Source organism: Suricata suricatta, chromosome 6 (assembly GCF_006229205.1).
Source record: "Suricata suricatta isolate VVHF042 chromosome 6, meerkat_22Aug2017_6uvM2_HiC, whole genome shotgun sequence".
Lineage (NCBI taxonomy): Eukaryota > Metazoa > Chordata > Mammalia > Carnivora > Herpestidae > Suricata > Suricata suricatta.
Genome location: NC_043705.1, coordinates 104,272,448 through 104,291,713, shown reverse-complemented (window position 1 = coordinate 104,291,713; position 19,266 = coordinate 104,272,448). Strand labels below are relative to the sequence as shown.

Genomic DNA, 19,266 nt, shown 5'->3' with positions numbered 1-19,266 from the left:
CTTTCCCCCTGAAACTGGGTTTGAATTTGGGCTCACCCACTGCTAGCTCTGTGATCTTGAGCAAGTCCCTTTGCCTCTCTGTTTCTCAGTTTCCTCATCTGTAGGTGAGAATATGAATGCATATTTCACAAGATAAAGATAAAATGAGCTACTTTATGTCAGGTTTTAGAACAATGAGAGCAGAAACCTGAATTCTCATCCCAACTCTGGCACTGACCCATTATCATTTGCAAAATATATATTTTTTGAGGGTCTCAATTTATTGAAGATTTGGTACAGTGTTTTCTAAAAGACCCTTCAAGAGGACCTTTGCAGATGTGTAAATTATGGTGCTAGCTTTCCTGCCCCTCTCTGCAGTCCAGAGATATCAAAACAAAGTTCCCAGGCCATATGGGCTTCCTTCATCATAAGGGAAACACTGTTTAATTAATCTCAAGCCCTTAGTGTTTACAGCCTTTCCTTTTACAAAACCACACATACCTTGGCTGATTTGAAATATCCCTTTCTATGCTGAGTTAACAGACTATTCCAGATACACAAGACAGCATCTGCAACCACTCTCTCAGAGCATGGAACCCCCTTGCCACCACCAGCCTATAAGCAGAAGGGACAGATGCCTCAACACCAACTTTGGCAGGAGATTAAAATAATGTATAACTAGAAGGGTTCAGCCCTTCTTACTTGTCCCACTTTTTAAGACAGAAAAGCAGAGAATATAATGGAAGGAACATGGAGACATAGGAGTTACGGGGCTCTAGGTGAATATTTACTATGCCAGACATAACTCTAAAAATTTAATGTGTATTAATGTAGTTAATCCTCACCACAGTCATATAATATAGATATTATAATGAGATACTATATGTAGATATCTATATAATATGGATATTCTATGTAGATATTCTATATAGATATCTATATAACATAGATATTATTACTGAATATAGATATTACAGTAATCCTTATTTTGCAGTGAAGGATATTGAGGCACAGAAAGGTGAAGTAGCTTGCCTGAAGTCGCAAAGCTAGGAGATAAAAGAACTGAGATTTGAATCCAGGCTGATGTGGGACATGTGTTTCCTTTGATTCACTGCCCTTATTCCTGTGAATCTGAACCTCAGATCATGCATATTTTCTCCTTAGAGGGTTATTACCTGCACTTTTCATGCAACCAAAGCCTCCTCTTTCAGGCTTCCTGAATTCCTAGGTCAGACTTTGCTTCATTTATTTTGCTCTACAATTATTTGGGTAATATTGGCCTTTCTCACTAACCCTTAAGTAACCTGAAAGCAAGGATTACACCTGTGATTTTCTGCTACACCCTTGTCTCGTATGTGCTTTGCAACATCAAGTACTCACAGATGAATGAGAACATGAATGAGTAACTAAACTAGAATATTCCTTTCCCCATTCCCAGTACATTTCAAATTTATCATATGTTTGGACTTTCATTTATTTTTCACCAAGAATTCAATAGATACTTAATGTATTGAGACCTTATAAATGCTTCAGATGGCATTTTGTCAAAAAGTGGAATTTCTGTAGTCTTCGCTGGATCGTCCCTGGACGGGAAGGCTTTGATCAATGTAAAAGGAAGATGTAGGTTTCAAGTCTGCCAAGAACTCCAGGCCCCACAATAAGCTGAATTTTGAATTGACCTGTAGCCCTTGTTCTGAAGTAGCCCTGGCCAGCTGTCACCTCTGACTGCAGCCAGCTAGAACACCATGAAGATAAAGGGACGCTCTGGCAAACTAATGAGTACCAGGCCTGAGGATGCACTGCATCACCCACATCAACAGCCCAGTCTGGGTGCCCCTGACCTTCTGCCACAAAATGGCAGCATTTTATCCTAAACTCCTGGACTGAGAGAAGGTGGGCTGGGAGGCCCTGACTTTGTCAATGCTTTGTCAACTATGGACACCTGCATGGGAAATCGGTCTGCCTGTGTGTTGGCAGATTTCCAAACATCCGGGTCCCTGCCTCCTTGGTTTCAAGTGCACTTGTATCAGTTGACACTAGTGCTTGGTTTGGTTTGTTTGTTTTTCCAATACAGATAGCGTTTTAGCTTATTTGAGCACAACACCAAGTCTTATTGACATTGCAAGAACCAAATAAGCTCACATGTTTCTAGGGATTATATAGGGTGAGGAGACATTAAAGTTTCAGTTGGTGAAAGTGAGTGAAATAGGAAAATGTTTAGGCCCTTATGCAGAGACATGGTGATTTGAGGACACAACTGAGTCTTCAGCTCAGGAATATTCTATGACTTCACATATATCCATATTCATGTGCACACACCTATGTGATCACAGAATTAGAGATCAAAGCCAGAAGAGCCCTTAAAAGAAAAATCAACTTAAGCCCTTAAGAGAAATCAACTGGCTCAGAAGTTTTCAAACTTTTTAGTTAAAAGCTCTATTTTCAAATGGAATCTTGGGAAGAACCCCAGCATGTAAAACAGATAAAAACACAGCTGCTTTGGTGGTAGAGGGAAGGTGGAGATATAGGACCCCATTCTCCCTGGCCTTCCCCCTAGGCCAACAGGTTGAAACTAGCAACCTGGGAACACAATTTGAATAACCATTGGTTTAGACAATGGCTTTCTATTGCAGATCAGTAAACTACTGCTGGGAGAGGTTGAGACCATTGCCCAAGGGTAAGCAGTTCCTGGGGTTCAAAGACAGGACACAATTTATGTGGTTGCCCCTGAAACCGCCTTCCTTATTTATGACCTAGTTCAGAATAAATATATATACTACATGGAAAGTCCATAAAAAGCCCTCTTTGGTCCAGAGGACAAAAGCGGAGAGGTGTCAGGATGGAAACATGTAAGAATCATGAAAACAGTGAATTAAGACATTTGCTCTCTCTTCCTTGATTCCTCAGTGTGAATCAGGCAGTCCGCATGCTCCAGGGGCTGTTTGTGGATACAGTAGCGACCTTGCCCCCTGGGAGCCCTACCGTCTCTTATGGCAGGTGAGGAGGACTGCAATCTCACATAGAGAGACAGGACAAACCTCAGAGAGAGAGAAATAAGAGATGCATTTCACGTTCCAAGTAGCAGTGCTTATTAAAAGAGCTGGAGGCAAACGTCCTGGTCTCCTGGAAACCTAATTCCTTCCTAAAGTAAAGAGATAGGCCATTCCAGCTGCTTCCTTGCAGCACTGGAGGTGAATAAGTCAGAGTGACAGGACTAGTAGTTAGGAGGCTGAATGTACAGTGCTTGGAAAACAAACCACAAGTCTTGTCACTTGCTGTGTCTGTGGTCTCCGCCCCTTACTAGCTGCGTTACATTGGGCAGATGCTACTCCTTTCATTTAAGCCCGTTTCCTGACTTGCAGGATGGGAATGATAATAGTACTTGCTTCACAGGGTTGTTATGAGGATTAAATGAGATAATACAAATGGAGCCCTTAGCATGGTGCCCCCATACATCGTAGGCTGAATACATCCAGGCACTATGGCAGTTGTCATTGTAGTTTAGCTGAAATCTGCCTGCCATGACTTCTGCCCATTCATAGGTACTAGCTTGCCTTCCAGAGCCTCAGAGGACAAATCCTCCACCTCTTCCTCATGACAGCCCTTCTGAGATCTCAGTACACCCTCCACTGACCCTCTCAGTTTTCCATTATTTTTCAGGTTGATTATCCCCACTTTTCAGGCATTTCTAGTGTAACAAGACTTTTCAAACTGCACTTGCCTATAACCATCCTCTCTCCGGAGCTGTCATCTAAGAGTCTATCTGACAAGTGGGGGAAACTTGGCATGTTCAGCTTGTGCCCTTCTGAGTATAAAGTACGAGTTCTTTGATTTATTCTAATGCTCCCTCTTCTAGATCTCAAGGCGGGTGAGACGATGCAGCCCCTTCCACCAGTGTCCAAGGGTTTGTTTAATAAACCTTCTTGCTGACCCCTTTAACAATGCTGGATGCTCCCTCTTCCTTCTGATGGGTGTGGTGTCTACACAAGCAGGATGATGAGGGCTGAGCAGCCTGCATGTGACCCCTTGAAAGAATCCCAGAGAAAAAGGAAATCTGGCTTTGAAGAGACAGCTTTTCATCCTCCAACAGCAGCGATCCTATACACCTGCCTCCTGTTCTCTCAGGAGTCTTGCCTGGCCCACTGCCCAGCTTTGAAGCAGTTCTAACAACACCTAACGTCTTTTGAGGCTGTGATAATGATGATGGTGAATGTGGTGATGATAACAGCTAAGTTCATTAAGCACTTACTATGTGCCAGACACAGTTCTAAGGGCTTCAATGTATTCTTTTAAATCTTACAACAATTCTGCACTGTAGGTGCTATTATATCTACATTTTGAATACTGGAGAACTGAGCCTCAGAGAGGTTAAATAACCAGTAAGCCACATAATCGGTTCTTTTGTTTCCAGCCACATGTGATAATTAATAGTCATAATGATAGCCCAGAGCCTCTTCATGATCCTTAAAGCGTTTTCTAAATCTTCACAGTTACACGAAAGCATATCCAATGTAGTTATAGTGTTAAACATCTCTTTAGGATATCATAATTATTTGAAATGCCTTTTCCTTCTAATCCTTTGAAAATTATAATTGACATAAGATAGAAGGAACGCCTGAGTTAGCTACTTTACTTAATTGAGCACTTTTACTCCCAATCTGTTCCAACAGCTGGGCAGCATCATATTGCTTCTACAATGACATATAAGAAAGTCAGATCCCAACCCCAGCTAATCCCCTAACCAGCCATAGAGCCTTAGTCCACTCATGCCCCCCCATCTCACTTTCCCCATCTGTACAATGGGGGTTCAGTCTCATCACCGGCCTCTTTGCTTCAGACATCAGGAAACTGCGGTCTGTGGGTCAGATCCAATTGTCACCTCATTTGGTTTGGCTCATGAGCAAAGAATGCTTTTTTACATTTTTAAATTATTGGAAAAAATTAAAAGAATGCTATTTCATGACTTGTGAAAATTATATGAAATTCAAATTTCAGTGTCCATGAATACATTCTGTTGGGACACAGCCATGCTCATTCATTTACTATTGTCTATGGCTGCTTTCGTGCTATAATGGCAGACTTGAATAATTACAGCAGAAACCATATGGCCTGCAAAGACAAAAATATTCACAATCTGGCCCTTTACAGAAAATATTTGCCGACCCCTGGTATGGATGTGGGGTAGGTGGGCACTAATAGACTTTAGATAAATCAGGGGCGTGGGAGACATCTAACCAACCTTCAGAGGTTGGTGTCAAGGCAAGACACCTAGGGTGTTCTCCCACAAATATTCCTTCATGACAGAAAGCTGTACTGGAAAACCTGTCTTTGGCAGGGTGGGTCACTTATCAGGGCTATTCACTGTGTCATCTGAGGTTCTTTACCCCTCTTTGGGACATTCTCTAAACACCATCCTAAAGCCCACCTCACGTGTTCTTCCACCGGCAAGGTAATGCAACATACCAATAAAGAAGACAGACTTTATGGGTGGACCATTGTTTGAACGGTTGCTTGCTGTGTGATCTCAGGGGAGTTTCTAGAAATCTCTGGACCACAGCTTCTCAACATAAATTGGGATGGATACTCACTCAACTCATTTATGCAAATAAGCATCTGGTGCCTCCTGTGCGTGTTCACCTCTCAGGGTTGTTTGAGGGATAAAATAAGATTATCTATATAAAGCATTTAACAGAATGCCTGGCTCAGGATAAGAACTTGGGAAATTTTAAAATTATTCTAGGGGTGCCTGTTGACTAATTATTTCATTTTTCATTTTTAAATGACAGTGAGCTCGTCATTCTCAGAAGGTTGTTGAGATGAAGTTATACAATTCATATGAAATGGAACCTTGGCCATTATTGCCATTTTTGTTATTCTTATGAGCAATTCCTTTGAAGCTATGTTTCAGTAGAGCATTTAACAGTGCCAGCATTCTTTATTTCCAGACCAGGAGATAACAAATTAAGCAGGGCTCCCTTAACAGATCATAACAAAGATTCAATAAATACAACAGTTTATCTTCCCTGTTCTGACACTGCCATTCCCTCTCCCTGCTTTCCAGGGACTAACAGAGGACTTCTAATCATCAAGGAGAATTATCTGAAGAGGTATATTTTTTAATAAGATAAAAAGGAACCATAGTCACAAAGTATATGTCTGTGTGTGTGTGTATATTATAGAAGGGTATAAAATAAAAAGCAAATGCTTGCTTTCTCCCATCTCATACTTCTTAAAATAGCTCGTTTAAACCTTTTTTTCTAAACCTTTGTTTGGTGATTCTGGTGGTTTTTCTCTACATTTCTACATACTAGGTCTAGGTATCTTTTTCTTGCTTGATCAATTTATGTTCCAGCCCTGACTTTCCATTAAAAGATGATGATGAATCATCTCCTACTAATCCCTACATCCAGTCCTCAGGGTTTGCTGGTTGTGCTATCATTTGAAGTTTTCTTGATTTTTGATCTGCTAGCATTAGAGCTTTATAAAAATATAGGTGTCCATTCCTCACCAGGGGTACTAAATGACAATTTTTAGGGATGACTCTTTTGCAAGAGCTCTCTAAGATATTCTGATGTGCCCCCAAGTTAAAGACGTCTATCCCAACAGCCTGTAGTACACCAGCCAGGTGATCTGCACTTGAATGAAGATAATAAGCAGAGCATCCATGTCATGTCCATTCATCAGTCACATGTGGGACAATGTAAAGTGCCACAGAAGTATGGAAACAGCACACAGGAGCAGAGTGACATCACAGCTCCAAGAGTTCACTGGTCACAAAGCCATACTTTAGATGAGAAGCAGAGTCACTCTGTGAAGAGCAGCGGCTGATATAGCTCAGCACGGACAGCAGAAGGAGTCTGCGGTTAGGATACACAGGTTTTCATACCAAAGAACTTGAAGAATCCCGTGCATCTATTTCATTTTTATTCTACAGTTACAGTGTACACATCAATGGACTCGGTTCTTGGGGACGTGTTATAAAATAGGCAAAATGGCTCAGAGTGGTGATAATTCAACTTCATGGTTTAAATCCTTAATAAAATATAACTACCAATGATGCAGCCTTACACATGGTATATAATAGCACAGATAAAGCAGATAAAGAAAAATATTCTAAATATCAGATGTTACCCCTCCATGCTTTTTTTTTAAATAAAATGATGAAGTAAATTAGAAAAATGATTAATTAAACCTTGTTTAATGAGCATGCTCCAGGAATAGAAAGAGTGAGTTGAACTTTGCAGTTAACTGGTGGGTGGACAGTTAACACTTTTATTTCCTCTTCTTAGTCAAGAACGCTTACCTAGGGGCACCTGGGTGACTCAGTCCTTTAAGTGTCCAACTTTGGCTCAGGTCATGATCTCATAGTTCATGAATTTGGGCCCCACATCACTGATAGTGAGGAGTCTGCTTGGGATTCTCTGTCTCTCCTTCTCTCTCTGCCTTTCCCCCATCTCTCTCTCTCTCAAAATAAGTAATCTTAAACAAACAAAAATGCCACTGTCTATACTGGCAGCGTTTATTTTCTTGCATTATAGAGAAATCAAGCCTAGTCACTATAAGAAACTCATTTCTTAGTGATGGACATTGTAGAGATTCCAGATTACCATTCCAGCATGAGATCTTACATAGGAGGGAAAATGCCAGCTATTAGATGAATGTGCATTGGCTACAAGTTATTCCCTAATTTTGTTGCTTTTACCTAACATTACAGATAGAAATTGGTTTTATGATCCTTTGTGCATTCCTTCCCAGTGGAGCACACAGAGTTTCTTTAGAGGCTCCCATCAGTTTGATTGTACATAACCGAGGTTTAACTCTAGTAAGTAACCTTGCAGGCAGAGATATTCTGGTGATAAAATTGAGTGACATTTATGTTTGAATAAATTCCACCATTTCCTGTGGCCCCCATTATGTTCAAGATGGGGGCAGTAAATACAAATTGCCAGGGAGCTGGCTACAGATTTTCAAGTGACAGAATAGGACTGCAGCAGATAATTTCCATGTCATTCTCTCAATGGTTAGTTTATGAACAAGATGTTCTTTTTAAAGCTCTCCAAAAATTAAGAGAAATTTTTCAGCTGTGCATTAGCTTTTAACCAGTGTGGGATTTCTCTTAGGTGAGATTTGAATGTCTTCAAATATATATTCTGATTCCATCTGTACCAACAACTTGCTAGAAACATTGTGCAAAACAGTAGGCCTCTATAGAAGTCTATCAACTGTGACTATGGGAAAAGTTAACCCGAGATTCTCTTTTCAACCAACTAAAACCATCCACTGGCATTTTTGGCTGCTTATCCTATTTCTCCTGCATAATTAGCATCCTTACTTGAGGACGTCTCTGGCTTTTATTCATTCACACAGAAAATATGGACTGAGCACCCACTCTGAACCAGGCATTGCTCTAGATGCTAGGCTCTAGGACACACAAGTGAAAAAACAGAAAAGTCCCTGTGCTCACGGAGCTTATGTTCCAATGGGAGGAGGAAGACAAGGGACCATATGAGTAAAAGAAATGGCCTCAAACAGTGATAAACCCTCCTGAAAACCTCATCAGGACACTGAAAAGGAAATGACTGGACTGAGTGGTAGAGTGACTTATTGGTTTCTTCTAGAAGCAGGACTTAAGACAATATTCAAATACAAGTGGTTTGGTTGAGTGCCAATTAGGAAATCTGAGACATTGGGTAGGGACAGGATAGCAGCCAATAAAGGTACATAATCCCTTAAGGGACCTCTAGACATTGGTGTAGAATGTGCCTCAGGATTATTCCCCCCCACACCACCACCACCACCAAAAGGGGACAAGGTCCTAGAGTACTTATCAACTAACTCTCCATCTGTCATTGGTTGAGTGCTGCTCTGGGTGTGTCAACTCCCCAACACATCTGGCTTAACCTGCACAGGGGTGAAGTAATCGATATTTGCAGTTAGTATAGAGAGTGAAATGCCAGTATATAAAAGGGAGTGGAATTGAGCAGTGTACTTCTGATAGTGCCTGCCACAGGGTGGGAATTGGATCTTTAGATAAGGGGCCGGGAAATACCTCTCTGAAGAGACTGCATGGTGGCTGAGATCCTAAAGATGGAAAGGAGCCAGCCAGAGAAATCATGCTTTGAGGCAGAGAGTACCTAGGACAAAGGCTCTGAATGGAACTGATCTTGGGTTATTTATAAAATACAGATGATACACAACCAAAACTTGAGAGGCACATGAAAGGAGGGGGAGTATCTATGTGTCATGAAGTTGTTTATGCCTAGGTATTTTAAATAAGAAACTAGACTGGGGCATCTGGGTGGCTCAGTCATTTAAGACTCTGACTTTTGATTTTGGTTCAGGTCATGATCTCACGATTCTTGAGATAGAGCCCCATATCAGACTCTGTGCTGAAAGTGCGAGGTGCCTGCTTGGGATTCTCTCTTCTTCTCTTGCTGCCCCTCCTCGCTCATGCCCTCTCAAAAATAAATAAACTTTAAATAAATAAATAGATAAAGAACTAGATCAAGTGGATGAGAAATTAAGAGACATGGGCAGTATCAGATGACTTCATTGTATATACCATGCTACATATTTACTTGTTTGTTTATGGTCTTTCTCCCCAGAATATAAGCTTCATAAGAGAACATATTTTATTCATTATTGGAATAGTCCACTAGAGGTTCTCAAAAGTGTTTGTTGAAAGATGAGTGAGTCAAGCCCTTCAAAAGACCTTAGTTCTTTTCCCTGCTCTGTCACTGATTCACTGGATAACTTTGTGATCAACTCTCCCACTTTGTCTCAGTTTCTTAAACTGGCAAATAGTCATCTAATTTCTACCTTATTAAGTCATAAAGTGAAGTAAGGCCATAGATATGAAAGTACTGTGCACTATGGAATATATTATACAAATACCAGGCTTCCTTTTTAAGTAGAGTGCCTTCTGAACTTGAATGAACCTCACCAAATGGGGAAGAAAGATTTGTTCCTGGCAGAGCATCCTTTGTGAATGTGAAGATGTGAAGGATGTCCAGAATCCAGATTAGAATCCACCCTCTTCTGCAGACTTAGTAGAGACCTTATGAAGCCCATAGGAGTTTGCTCTGGATGGACTTCAGATTCTTCTCTCAAAAAAAGTGAGGACTACAGGTGGTAGAGGAGACAGTTCCCTCCTAGGTTTCTATTTTGTTCCATATCTGTGGCATCATAGTAATCCTGCCATGATTTGTTGATTACTCAGTCTGCACTATACACTTGACATGCATCATTGCATTGCTTTTTCTCCCTAACTTCCTTACCTTAGTTATTAGGACCAGAAAACATCAGACAACTTAGTCCAAGTCAGTTTAACTAATGGCTGTGAATAGCAGGGCCAGCACTTCAGCCCAGGCATGGCTGGCTTCTGACCAAGTGCTCTTAACTGTGCTAACTAGGCACAAACTTGGTGATAACCTGCAGGAGGAGAGGAGGCACAAATGTCTCTCCATTGAGCAAGTTTCACCTTATGGAACCAGATGGAAAATCCTGTGATCCTATAACATGATTTAATTGACTTATCTAGGCGTCATGTTCTGATATCTTTACCCTCCTCCCTGCACAGGGTTTCATGGACATTGACTTAAACAAATTCAAGGAGAGTGGAGCAAATGTGACAGGTTTCCAACTGGTGAACTACACAGACACCATCCCAGCCAAAATCATGCAGCAGTGGAAGACCAGTGATGCTCGGGACCACACCCGGGTGGACTGGAAGAGACCTAAGGTGAGAAAATGGGCAGCAGGCAGCAAAGGATCAACCTATCCCCTTTGCCTGCCCCAGATTTCTAGGCATTATTAGCCTTTAAGGAAAGGAAAGGTTTTCTAAGAGGAACAAGCTAAGGAAAATATATACATTAATATTGAGGATGTGCTGCAAAGGTTTGACAATCCAGAATGGCAGTGGTTTAAACAAAATAAATATCTTGTTTTTCTCTCATATGAACAAAATTCCGAAGTCAGCAACCCAGGGCTTGTATAACAGCCCCACTATATCAAACACTCAAGCTTTTTCTATCTTCTTGTTCTGCTACCTTCAGCATATGGCTGCTACCTTATAGCCCCAAATGGCTGCTGAAGCTCCAAGCATTACTTCAGTATTCTAACCAGCAGGATGGGAAAAAGGAAAATAAAATGCACAATTGCTTTTTTTTTTTAAAGAATGCTTTTCAGAAGCTACACAAACCACCCAGTCACATGCTATTGACCACATCTTAGAAACTTAGCCCCAACTTGCTACAGGGAAGCTGAAAAATGGTGTCTCTATTCTGGGCAGGGCCACCATGTTGCACAGCTCCAGGCAAGGATGAGGTTTATACTCATTTCTTTGTGAATGGAAGCTTCTTGAATTGTGTGGGAAGCTAACCTTTTATCTGGTCAGCCATGTTCCCAGCTAAAAATTAAGGAAATCTAACTAAACGATATCCAGCACATCTCTGCCTCAGACATTAGCTCCCAGATATGCAGACCATCTCCATCTCACATCCCAGGCATGAAGCTCTAAATCCTACAGCCAAAATCTATTTTATTTGCTATTAGATAGTGGTTTAAAATAAAGATAGCAGGTAATTTTTCTTTCCCACGTCAGACCCAATATCTTGGCAGTAGCCATGTGGAACACCATGTTGAAGATTCTGAGGCCAGATTGTTTATCTGGAGCAAACAGTGAATCTTTGACAACTTTCTCTGGCCAGTCAATCAGTTTCTCTTTGCGAATGGCAAGCCATTTAGCTGAGATGCTTTTCATTCTACTCTTGTTCAAACGGATTTAGCAATTTGAAAATGAAAACTTATTTCCCATACGATTTCACTCATATGTGGAACTTAAGAAACAAAACAATGAGCAAAGGGGGACAGAGAGAGAGAGAGAGAGAGAGAGAAAGGGTAACCAAGAAGACTCTTAAGTAGAAAGAACAAACTGATGGCTACCAGAAGGAAGGTGGGTGGGGGGTGGGGGAAATAGGTGAGGGGAATTAAGGAGTGCACTTGTCATGATGAGCACCAGGTATTGAATCGAAGTGTTGAATCACTATATTGTATTTTACACCTGAAACTAGTATTACACTGTATGTTAACTAGAATTTAAATTAAAAACGTTAAAAAATGAAGACTCCTTTCAATCTGAGCTTAAGCAAACAAAATCACATGTACTTTAAAGCAAAGAACAAAGCACATACCAGTTAATTAATACATGAATACCCTACCCAACTTTCAAAAGATTGGAGATTATAAAAATAATCAAATGTACTATATTTTTAAGCGAAAGAATCAAAGCTAGAAATTGGAAAAATACTCATACATTCATTCTACAACTCTCTAGTGTGAACTTAAAATATGCCAGAGAACAAGCCAGGCATTGGGGACAAATTAATGAACAAGACAGGCATGAGTTCCAAATCCAGAAAATACTGTCCTGGATCATTATCCTGCTTTGTTTTATCAATACCTAAGCCCCCCTGTAGGCAAGAGGGGGGAAAAATAGAGCTATCATGAATAAGCACAAAGAGAAAGTATGCAGAATGTAAACCTGCCACTTTGAGGCACATGCAGAAATAATTAAGAGCTTACCCTTCTTGGATTTTTTTTCTTTTACTGTCACAAGGGATAGTGGAGTAAATAGTTCCTCTTGGTGACTGTAACAGAGAAAACCATATTTTCTATGAGCTATATCAGAGCTATAGATGTGATGCATTTAATCTATTCTTTTTCCAGTTGAACCAACATTTTAACATAGCAAGACTGCACACAAAAATCTAGAATTCCAGCTTCCCTTTGAAAGTCACACTGGCAACACGGAATTCACAGTTCAGGAGGGCAATGTTGGCTAGCGGATGGGAGCAGCAGCCCCCATCCCAGGCACTGGCTCCTCCTGGGTCACCCCTGCCCCCACTCCCAGAGCCCCCACTGAAGGCATTCTCATCGCCAGGAAGCACATTCCCAGACAGCGCTCCCACCTGTCTCCCTGACAGCTCTTTCTGACACCTAACTGTCTCCATTCCTCCCACCAGTACACCTCTGCGCTCACCTACGACGGGGTGAAGGTGATGGCTGAGGCTTTTCAGAGCCTGCGGAGGCAGAGAATTGATATATCCCGCCGGGGGAATGCTGGGGACTGCCTGGCTAACCCTGCGGTGCCCTGGGGCCAGGGGATCGACATCCAGAGAGCTCTGCAGCAGGTGAGGCCGGCTGGGACTGCCCATTCTTATGGGAGCCTCATAGGGGATTACAGCATCAATTTCAGGTGGGATGTAGGCATTTAGAAGAAAAGATAGAGCATGCTTGAAGTTTGGATAACCACTGCATTGTTTATGGCTCTTGATATATGTGGAAACTCATGTAGAATTTTTTTAATGGTATGGAACTCCTGATAGTGTAAAAGTTGTATTTTCTGCCTAGGGATTATGCTGTGGTTGGAAAGGGACTTGAAATACGTAGGGATGAAACAAGCCGTTTTAGCAGTCTCCTGGAGAATTTCAGCTCTTGTCCTGGTTTTTTGTTTGTCTTCATTACCTTTGCTCTCTGTGCACATTTCATGAGGGGATCCTGAAAATGCTTCTCAGTACTTCCTGATCCCATTTTCTTGCTTCTCAGCATTACAATCATCAATTTGTTTGCACTGAAGAACAGTTAAAGAACAGGGATAGGAATGGCCATGCCCATTCTAATCAATTGACTATGCAAAGTACTCTTAGACTGAATCTAGATTCCATAGGGAAGAGTATAAATATTCAATTAGGGATATGTCTGCTATGCATGCAGGATGAGACAGTGGTACATGTGAGCTGTGTATTGGACATTCCTGGTTTAGAAGCTTCTGGGAGCTTGCCCTCAGCTTTTTCACCCTCAGAGCAACTAGAAGTCTCTTGAAGTCTCTAGAAGTCTCTAGAAACACCTCGAGTTCAGGCTGTGATTCTTTTTTTTTTTTTAATTTTTTTTAATGTTTTATTTATTTTTGATACAGAGAGAGACAGAGCATGAGAGGGGGAGGGGCAGAGAGAGAAGGAGACACAGAACTGGAAGCAGGCTCCAGGCTCTGAGCTAGCCATCAGCACAGAGCCTGACGCGGGGCTCAAACCCACGAACATGAGATCTGACCTGAGCCGAAGTCGGAGGCTTAACCGACTGAGCCACCCAGGCGCCCCCAGGCTGTGATTCTTGAGCTGCTGATGGATAGACTACACCACCTGATGCCTCTGATGCCTCCTAATAGAGAATTGTATTTCCAGAAGGGAGTGGGCAGAGAGGGCAGTGCCAACTAAAAGGAATGTCCAAGTTTCAGGCACAGTGGCAAGCCAGCAACAGCAAAATATTTTGGTGCTGATGCTACTCATGACCAACCCTCTACCCCATCCAGTGGAGTTGCCTGGATATGATAGGTTTTACTTTTTTTGTGTTTTTTGTTGGGGGGTGGGTGGGAGAGAGAGAGAGGAAACATGCACAAGTGAGGGAGAGGTAGAGAGACAGAGAATCCCCAGCAGACTCCACATTATCAGTGCAGAGCCTAATGCAGGGCTAGATCTATGAACCATGAGATCATGACCTGAGCCCAAACCAAGAGTCAGACACTTAACTGACTAAGCCATCCAGGTGCCCCAAGAGTGGTTTTACTTTTAAGACTACATTCAACAGAAGGTGAATTTGGGCTCCCGGGAGAGGAGAAGAATGTTTCTGAATGAGGGAGAAATGTAGAGCAAAAATGCACAACCGTCCCCATTTGTTTTCCAACCACACGTGCACAGCTCTCGCAATTTTCACAACCTGGGGAAAGAGCCGAGAAAGGAACATCACCAGCTGTTCCTCAGCTTGGATGAAGTGTCTTTACATGGAGGAGAATATGTAGCTCCATCCTTGGGAATGAGGCTAAGCAGCAGCCTTGTGATGACGGGAGGAACACACTAAGGGGTCTGCCAGGAGCCCCTTCTGCTTTCTCCCCATCTCTGTGGAGGGCAGCCCCTTCACCGAGCAGCAACAGCAGACATCAGGCAGCTTCTGCATGATGGCCAAAGATGCAGCACCGCCTTCTGACTTATTTAAAATGCTCTTCCAGACTCCACAGTCGAGACAGATTCTGTTTGCAATGTGAGACTGGTTTCAGAAGGCCCTGGGACTTGCCCTCAGGTTCACAACCCTCCCCGCTCCTCTGCCTCTCCCATCTTAATGTCTTCCCTGTCATGAGGATATTCTGACGTCACCATGACCATGATGAAGCCTGAGAGACAATGCAGGTAGCAAGAAGGGTTCTGAACCAGGAGGCAGAAGAGCTGGACCCCTGGCTTTCTGAGTGACCTTGAAATACTCATTCATATTTCCTACACACTTCCCTTTCCTCGTCCTTGATAATGAGGAAGTTAGAAAGACCACTCCCAATTTTCAGCGGTCTTCGGACATTCTAAGCTTCTTTTCCTCTGTTATGGTCTAATCCATCTTTCTGGTTGGAATGTACATTTATCCTTCACTTCTGCCTTCAGTGGGGTTTGGGAGGGGACAATTGCCTTAGCCAAAGAATATGACCTCTTTTATATTGTCTTTGAGTCAAAACATGTATCTATCTGCCTCTCTGGCAGCCAGTCAGCTGCTCCCTAAGAGCCCATGATGTGCTGTGGCCTGGAGCCAAGCACTGGAGATGAGAGAAACTCTCTTCAACCTCTACTGGGGGATGGTGTGGGTAGGGGAGAACTAGCCACAAACACAAAACTCCAACATTCTGATCTTTTTAACTCTTTGTTAAGAATCCAGAATCACAACTTGTTGCTGAATGAGACCTTAGAGATTACAGATTTCCATGTCCATTACTTTATAGATGAGGCAGCTGACCAGAGTAGCAGTGACTCATCCAGGGACACATCGCTTAGCAGCAGAGGCTGGAGGAGACTCCCATCCGGCCTCCTCATGCCTCAGGCCTATCCCATGACCCCTTGGACCTTTGCTTGTTCACACTCAGCTTCACGGCCTTTCATACATAGTCATGGTCACTGTCCAGACATTTCACCTTCTAGACCCATCTCTTAAAATACAGTCATGCCACTAGGAAGCAACTGTCGGACCACAACAGGCTGGGTAAATTCCGCTGATACTCAGTTCATGGAACCTGTGGTTGAGGGCTCAGGTCTCTGCTTCCCTAATCACTGGCCTTCAGATCACACATTGGGAAGAGGTCTATGTAGTTCAGCTTTGGGATGCATGTGAGTGAGGCCTGAAGGAATAAGCCCACTCTTGTAACAATAATGGTCATGGCTAGTTAGCTCATCTGGTTAGAGATGGTGCTGATAAAAATAATGATAATGCCAGCTCTGATATATTAGGGGCTTCTTATGTACATGAGGTTCTGAACATACTTTACATGTTTGAACTCACTGAATCCTCAATATAATACTCTGAGGTAGCTTGTTTTATTAATTGTGCTTTATAAATGGAGAAAATGAGCTTCAGAGATATTTTAAAAATTTCCCAAAATTATATAGCTGGTTAGTGTTGAAACTGGGACTCCAACCCACATCTGCTTGCTACCTCACTTCGTATATGTAACTGCTCTGAAGCCTCAGAGGTTCAGCCCAGCAGGGGAGACACAAGGGCTATGGTCCAGCCAGCAATAGTGCTTTGCCTTGGGTAATATCTGTGCACCCCCATCGCCCCTTACCCTGCTGTGATTTCCCCAGCAACAGAGTGAAGATAATCATCCACCTGCCTGCCTGCCCCATGCCTGACATCCAGGGAGCCATTCAGAATAGTAATGAGCCCACGTCCTGGAAGCCCTCAGTGCTCCAGGAAGGAGTAGACATTCGGGTGTCCATAAGTCTGCTTCTGGCTGACAGAGAAGATCCAGCTCCCCAAGTCAGGCTCTTAGCATTTGGAGGTCATAAGCCCATTGAGGATATTATTTTTAAAAGCTCTGGACTCTTTTTCCCAGAAACATGCACACATGTACATATGTATATTTTTGTATGGCCAGGAGTCCAAGGACCATATTACTCCTAGAAGCCAATCCCAAGACCTCACGTGAAGAATATTTGCCCTAAATAATAATTATAACTCTCGGTTTTTGTGTTTGCAATCTGTCAGCCAGTGCTCAAGCATATCAAAGTGAAGGGATTCTCAGCACTTTGGTAGGTGAGATCTTGGGTGGCATGGGTAATAGGGGTACAAGACACAGTTCCTGCCTTTCAGGACCCAAGACCCACTTTCGAATGGAAGACCAGGTCCTGAGAAGTCCTGACTGAGGAATCTGGGTATCAACAAGCCTTTTTGTAAGATGGGTCTAAGCATTAAATGTGATCATATAATTTATCATCCAGCCTGGGACACTTATGAGTGAAAGAGAAAGCTATTATCAGTTATTCGAGAACAAGAGTTGTAGCCTGGAACTGTCCCAAGCCAGCTGAGTTGGATGGTCATGAAAGCCTTAAGGGAGGGATAAATTTGAACAAAGAGTGAATCGGACTTTGGAGGATGTAAATGTAGATATATATATGATACCCAGCAGGAAACTAAAGTCAAGGTACTAGCAAGGATTTATGGGCCTCATGTTTGGCTATTAGGAAGTTAGAAAGAGAAGAGGTAGGTTCTCACCATGGCTCCACCAAGCTCTAGCTCAGGGATCTTGGACTAAGTGCTCAACTTTCATGGCACTGAGTTCCTCATCTCCTGGATGTACATAATCATCTTCTTAGTACTGCCTGCCTCGTTGGCTTGTTATAAGGTTCTAATTTTTAAAAATAAAAAAGATTTAAAAAAGAATAATGCATAAGCTTCTTTGAACATCAGGGCAACTGAAGGAGATAGTTAAAGTCAAGTTGTTCTTCCCATTGTGCAGATGAGAAAGTGGGAGCTCAGAGGGGTCCTGTGACTTGCACTGGCCAGAATAACCAGGATGTGGTCCTCTGGGACCTAGACCACAGGCCCTGATTTCCCACACCCAGTGAGCACTCAGGAAGGCCAGGGACAAGAGGATAGATCTACTTGAAAGTAGCCACAAAGAGGTTACAGAGGTCCTGGGTCCAGAGCATCTCTGCTGCCTCCCCCAGGAATAGGGGGCGGAGAAGTCTGCAGTGTTGATGCCTCATGTAGTAGAAACACTATGTAGCACTCTCCTAGCTCAAGGCAGGAAAGAAAAACTGTGCTTCAGCATCTCAAGAGCGGCAGACTCTGAGCTGGCACCCAGTACCACTTACAGGAAGCCACGGCTAAGTCTCTGTTTTTCACAGAGGGAGCTGGCAGGCGCCAGGATGGCGACGGGAGTTCCAGGAAGCAGGAACCAAGGGGAAGCTCAGTTTGACCCCAGTCTCCCTAGAATACGAGGGGGAGGGGAGTTGTGGTAATGAGGGCCAAGAAGTTCACCCGTGATGAATAGGACAGCAGTTTCCCGATTTGCCCAAAGTGGATGTTTCTGAGAAGCTGCTTCTTCTGACTGTGAGTCCATCTAGACTATCCATGTAAGCAGTTGGGCTGAGTCGTTCTCTTGACCTCTCCTTGCTCTGCCATCATGGAAGGGTAGTTCTGAGATGTCTGCTTTCCCATACTTCGATTTATCTCAGTGTGTGTAAGTCCTGGCTTCCCCAACTAGATGGTAAGAGCCTACAGCTGTCCCAGACCTCTCATGACTTACTGTGAATGCTGAACCCAAGTACCATACACTCAGAGTCTCAATAATCCTATCTGTAAAATGGGCAAAATAACTGCTGTTACTGCTCCCTACTGGGTCCCTGTGAACATCAAATTAACATCTTCCTATGAAAACACTGTGGCAATGCAAGAGGCCTTCAGATAGAGGGCCGAGAATTTTGCTAATGATGATTTTTTTGGGAACTGAGAAAGGCTTGTAGAATGACAATGACAAAACCTTCATCTTTGCTGAAAAAGTCCCTGCTCTAAAAACTTACCAGACTCAAGGTTTCAAGGTTAAAATCATCTTATTTTTGCATACCTTACCCACCTTACTACCCTACAATAGTAGATGCCATCATCATCCTCCTCATCATTTAAATAATACACATTTTACATTGTCCCAGGCAATATACTAAACACTTCAGTTCTTTGAGGAGGAAACTCAGAAACAGATAGGCTCAGTGACCTGTTCATGGCCGCATCATTAGGAATTAACAGAGCATGGCCAAGGAAATGCCCCAGTAGCAGCGGGCGGCAGTAGTAGGCACATAGAATATACTACTACGTGCATTTCTGTGTTCACTCAGAGCCCAGCATGGCATTGTCCCCTGTTTGAGACGCCACTTGGTATCATCAGTGGATATGCTAGAATATAGCAGAAGCTCTGGATTT

General features: G+C 42.8%; 1 protein-coding gene across 4 annotated transcripts in view; it reads left to right on the top strand.

The window, feature by feature from the left end:
* GRIA1 (glutamate ionotropic receptor AMPA type subunit 1) overlaps positions 1 to 19,266 on the top strand; it is a 296,626-nt gene that overhangs the window by 170,479 nt on the left and 106,881 nt on the right. For all 4 annotated transcript variants that reach the window (XM_029942986.1, XM_029942984.1, XM_029942985.1 and 1 more), the window contains 2 exons: positions 10,559 to 10,720; positions 13,002 to 13,169. In XM_029942986.1, coding sequence (XP_029798846.1) covers positions 10,559 to 10,720; positions 13,002 to 13,169 — 330 coding nt within the window. The remainder of the gene's footprint in view (positions 1 to 10,558; positions 10,721 to 13,001; positions 13,170 to 19,266) is intronic.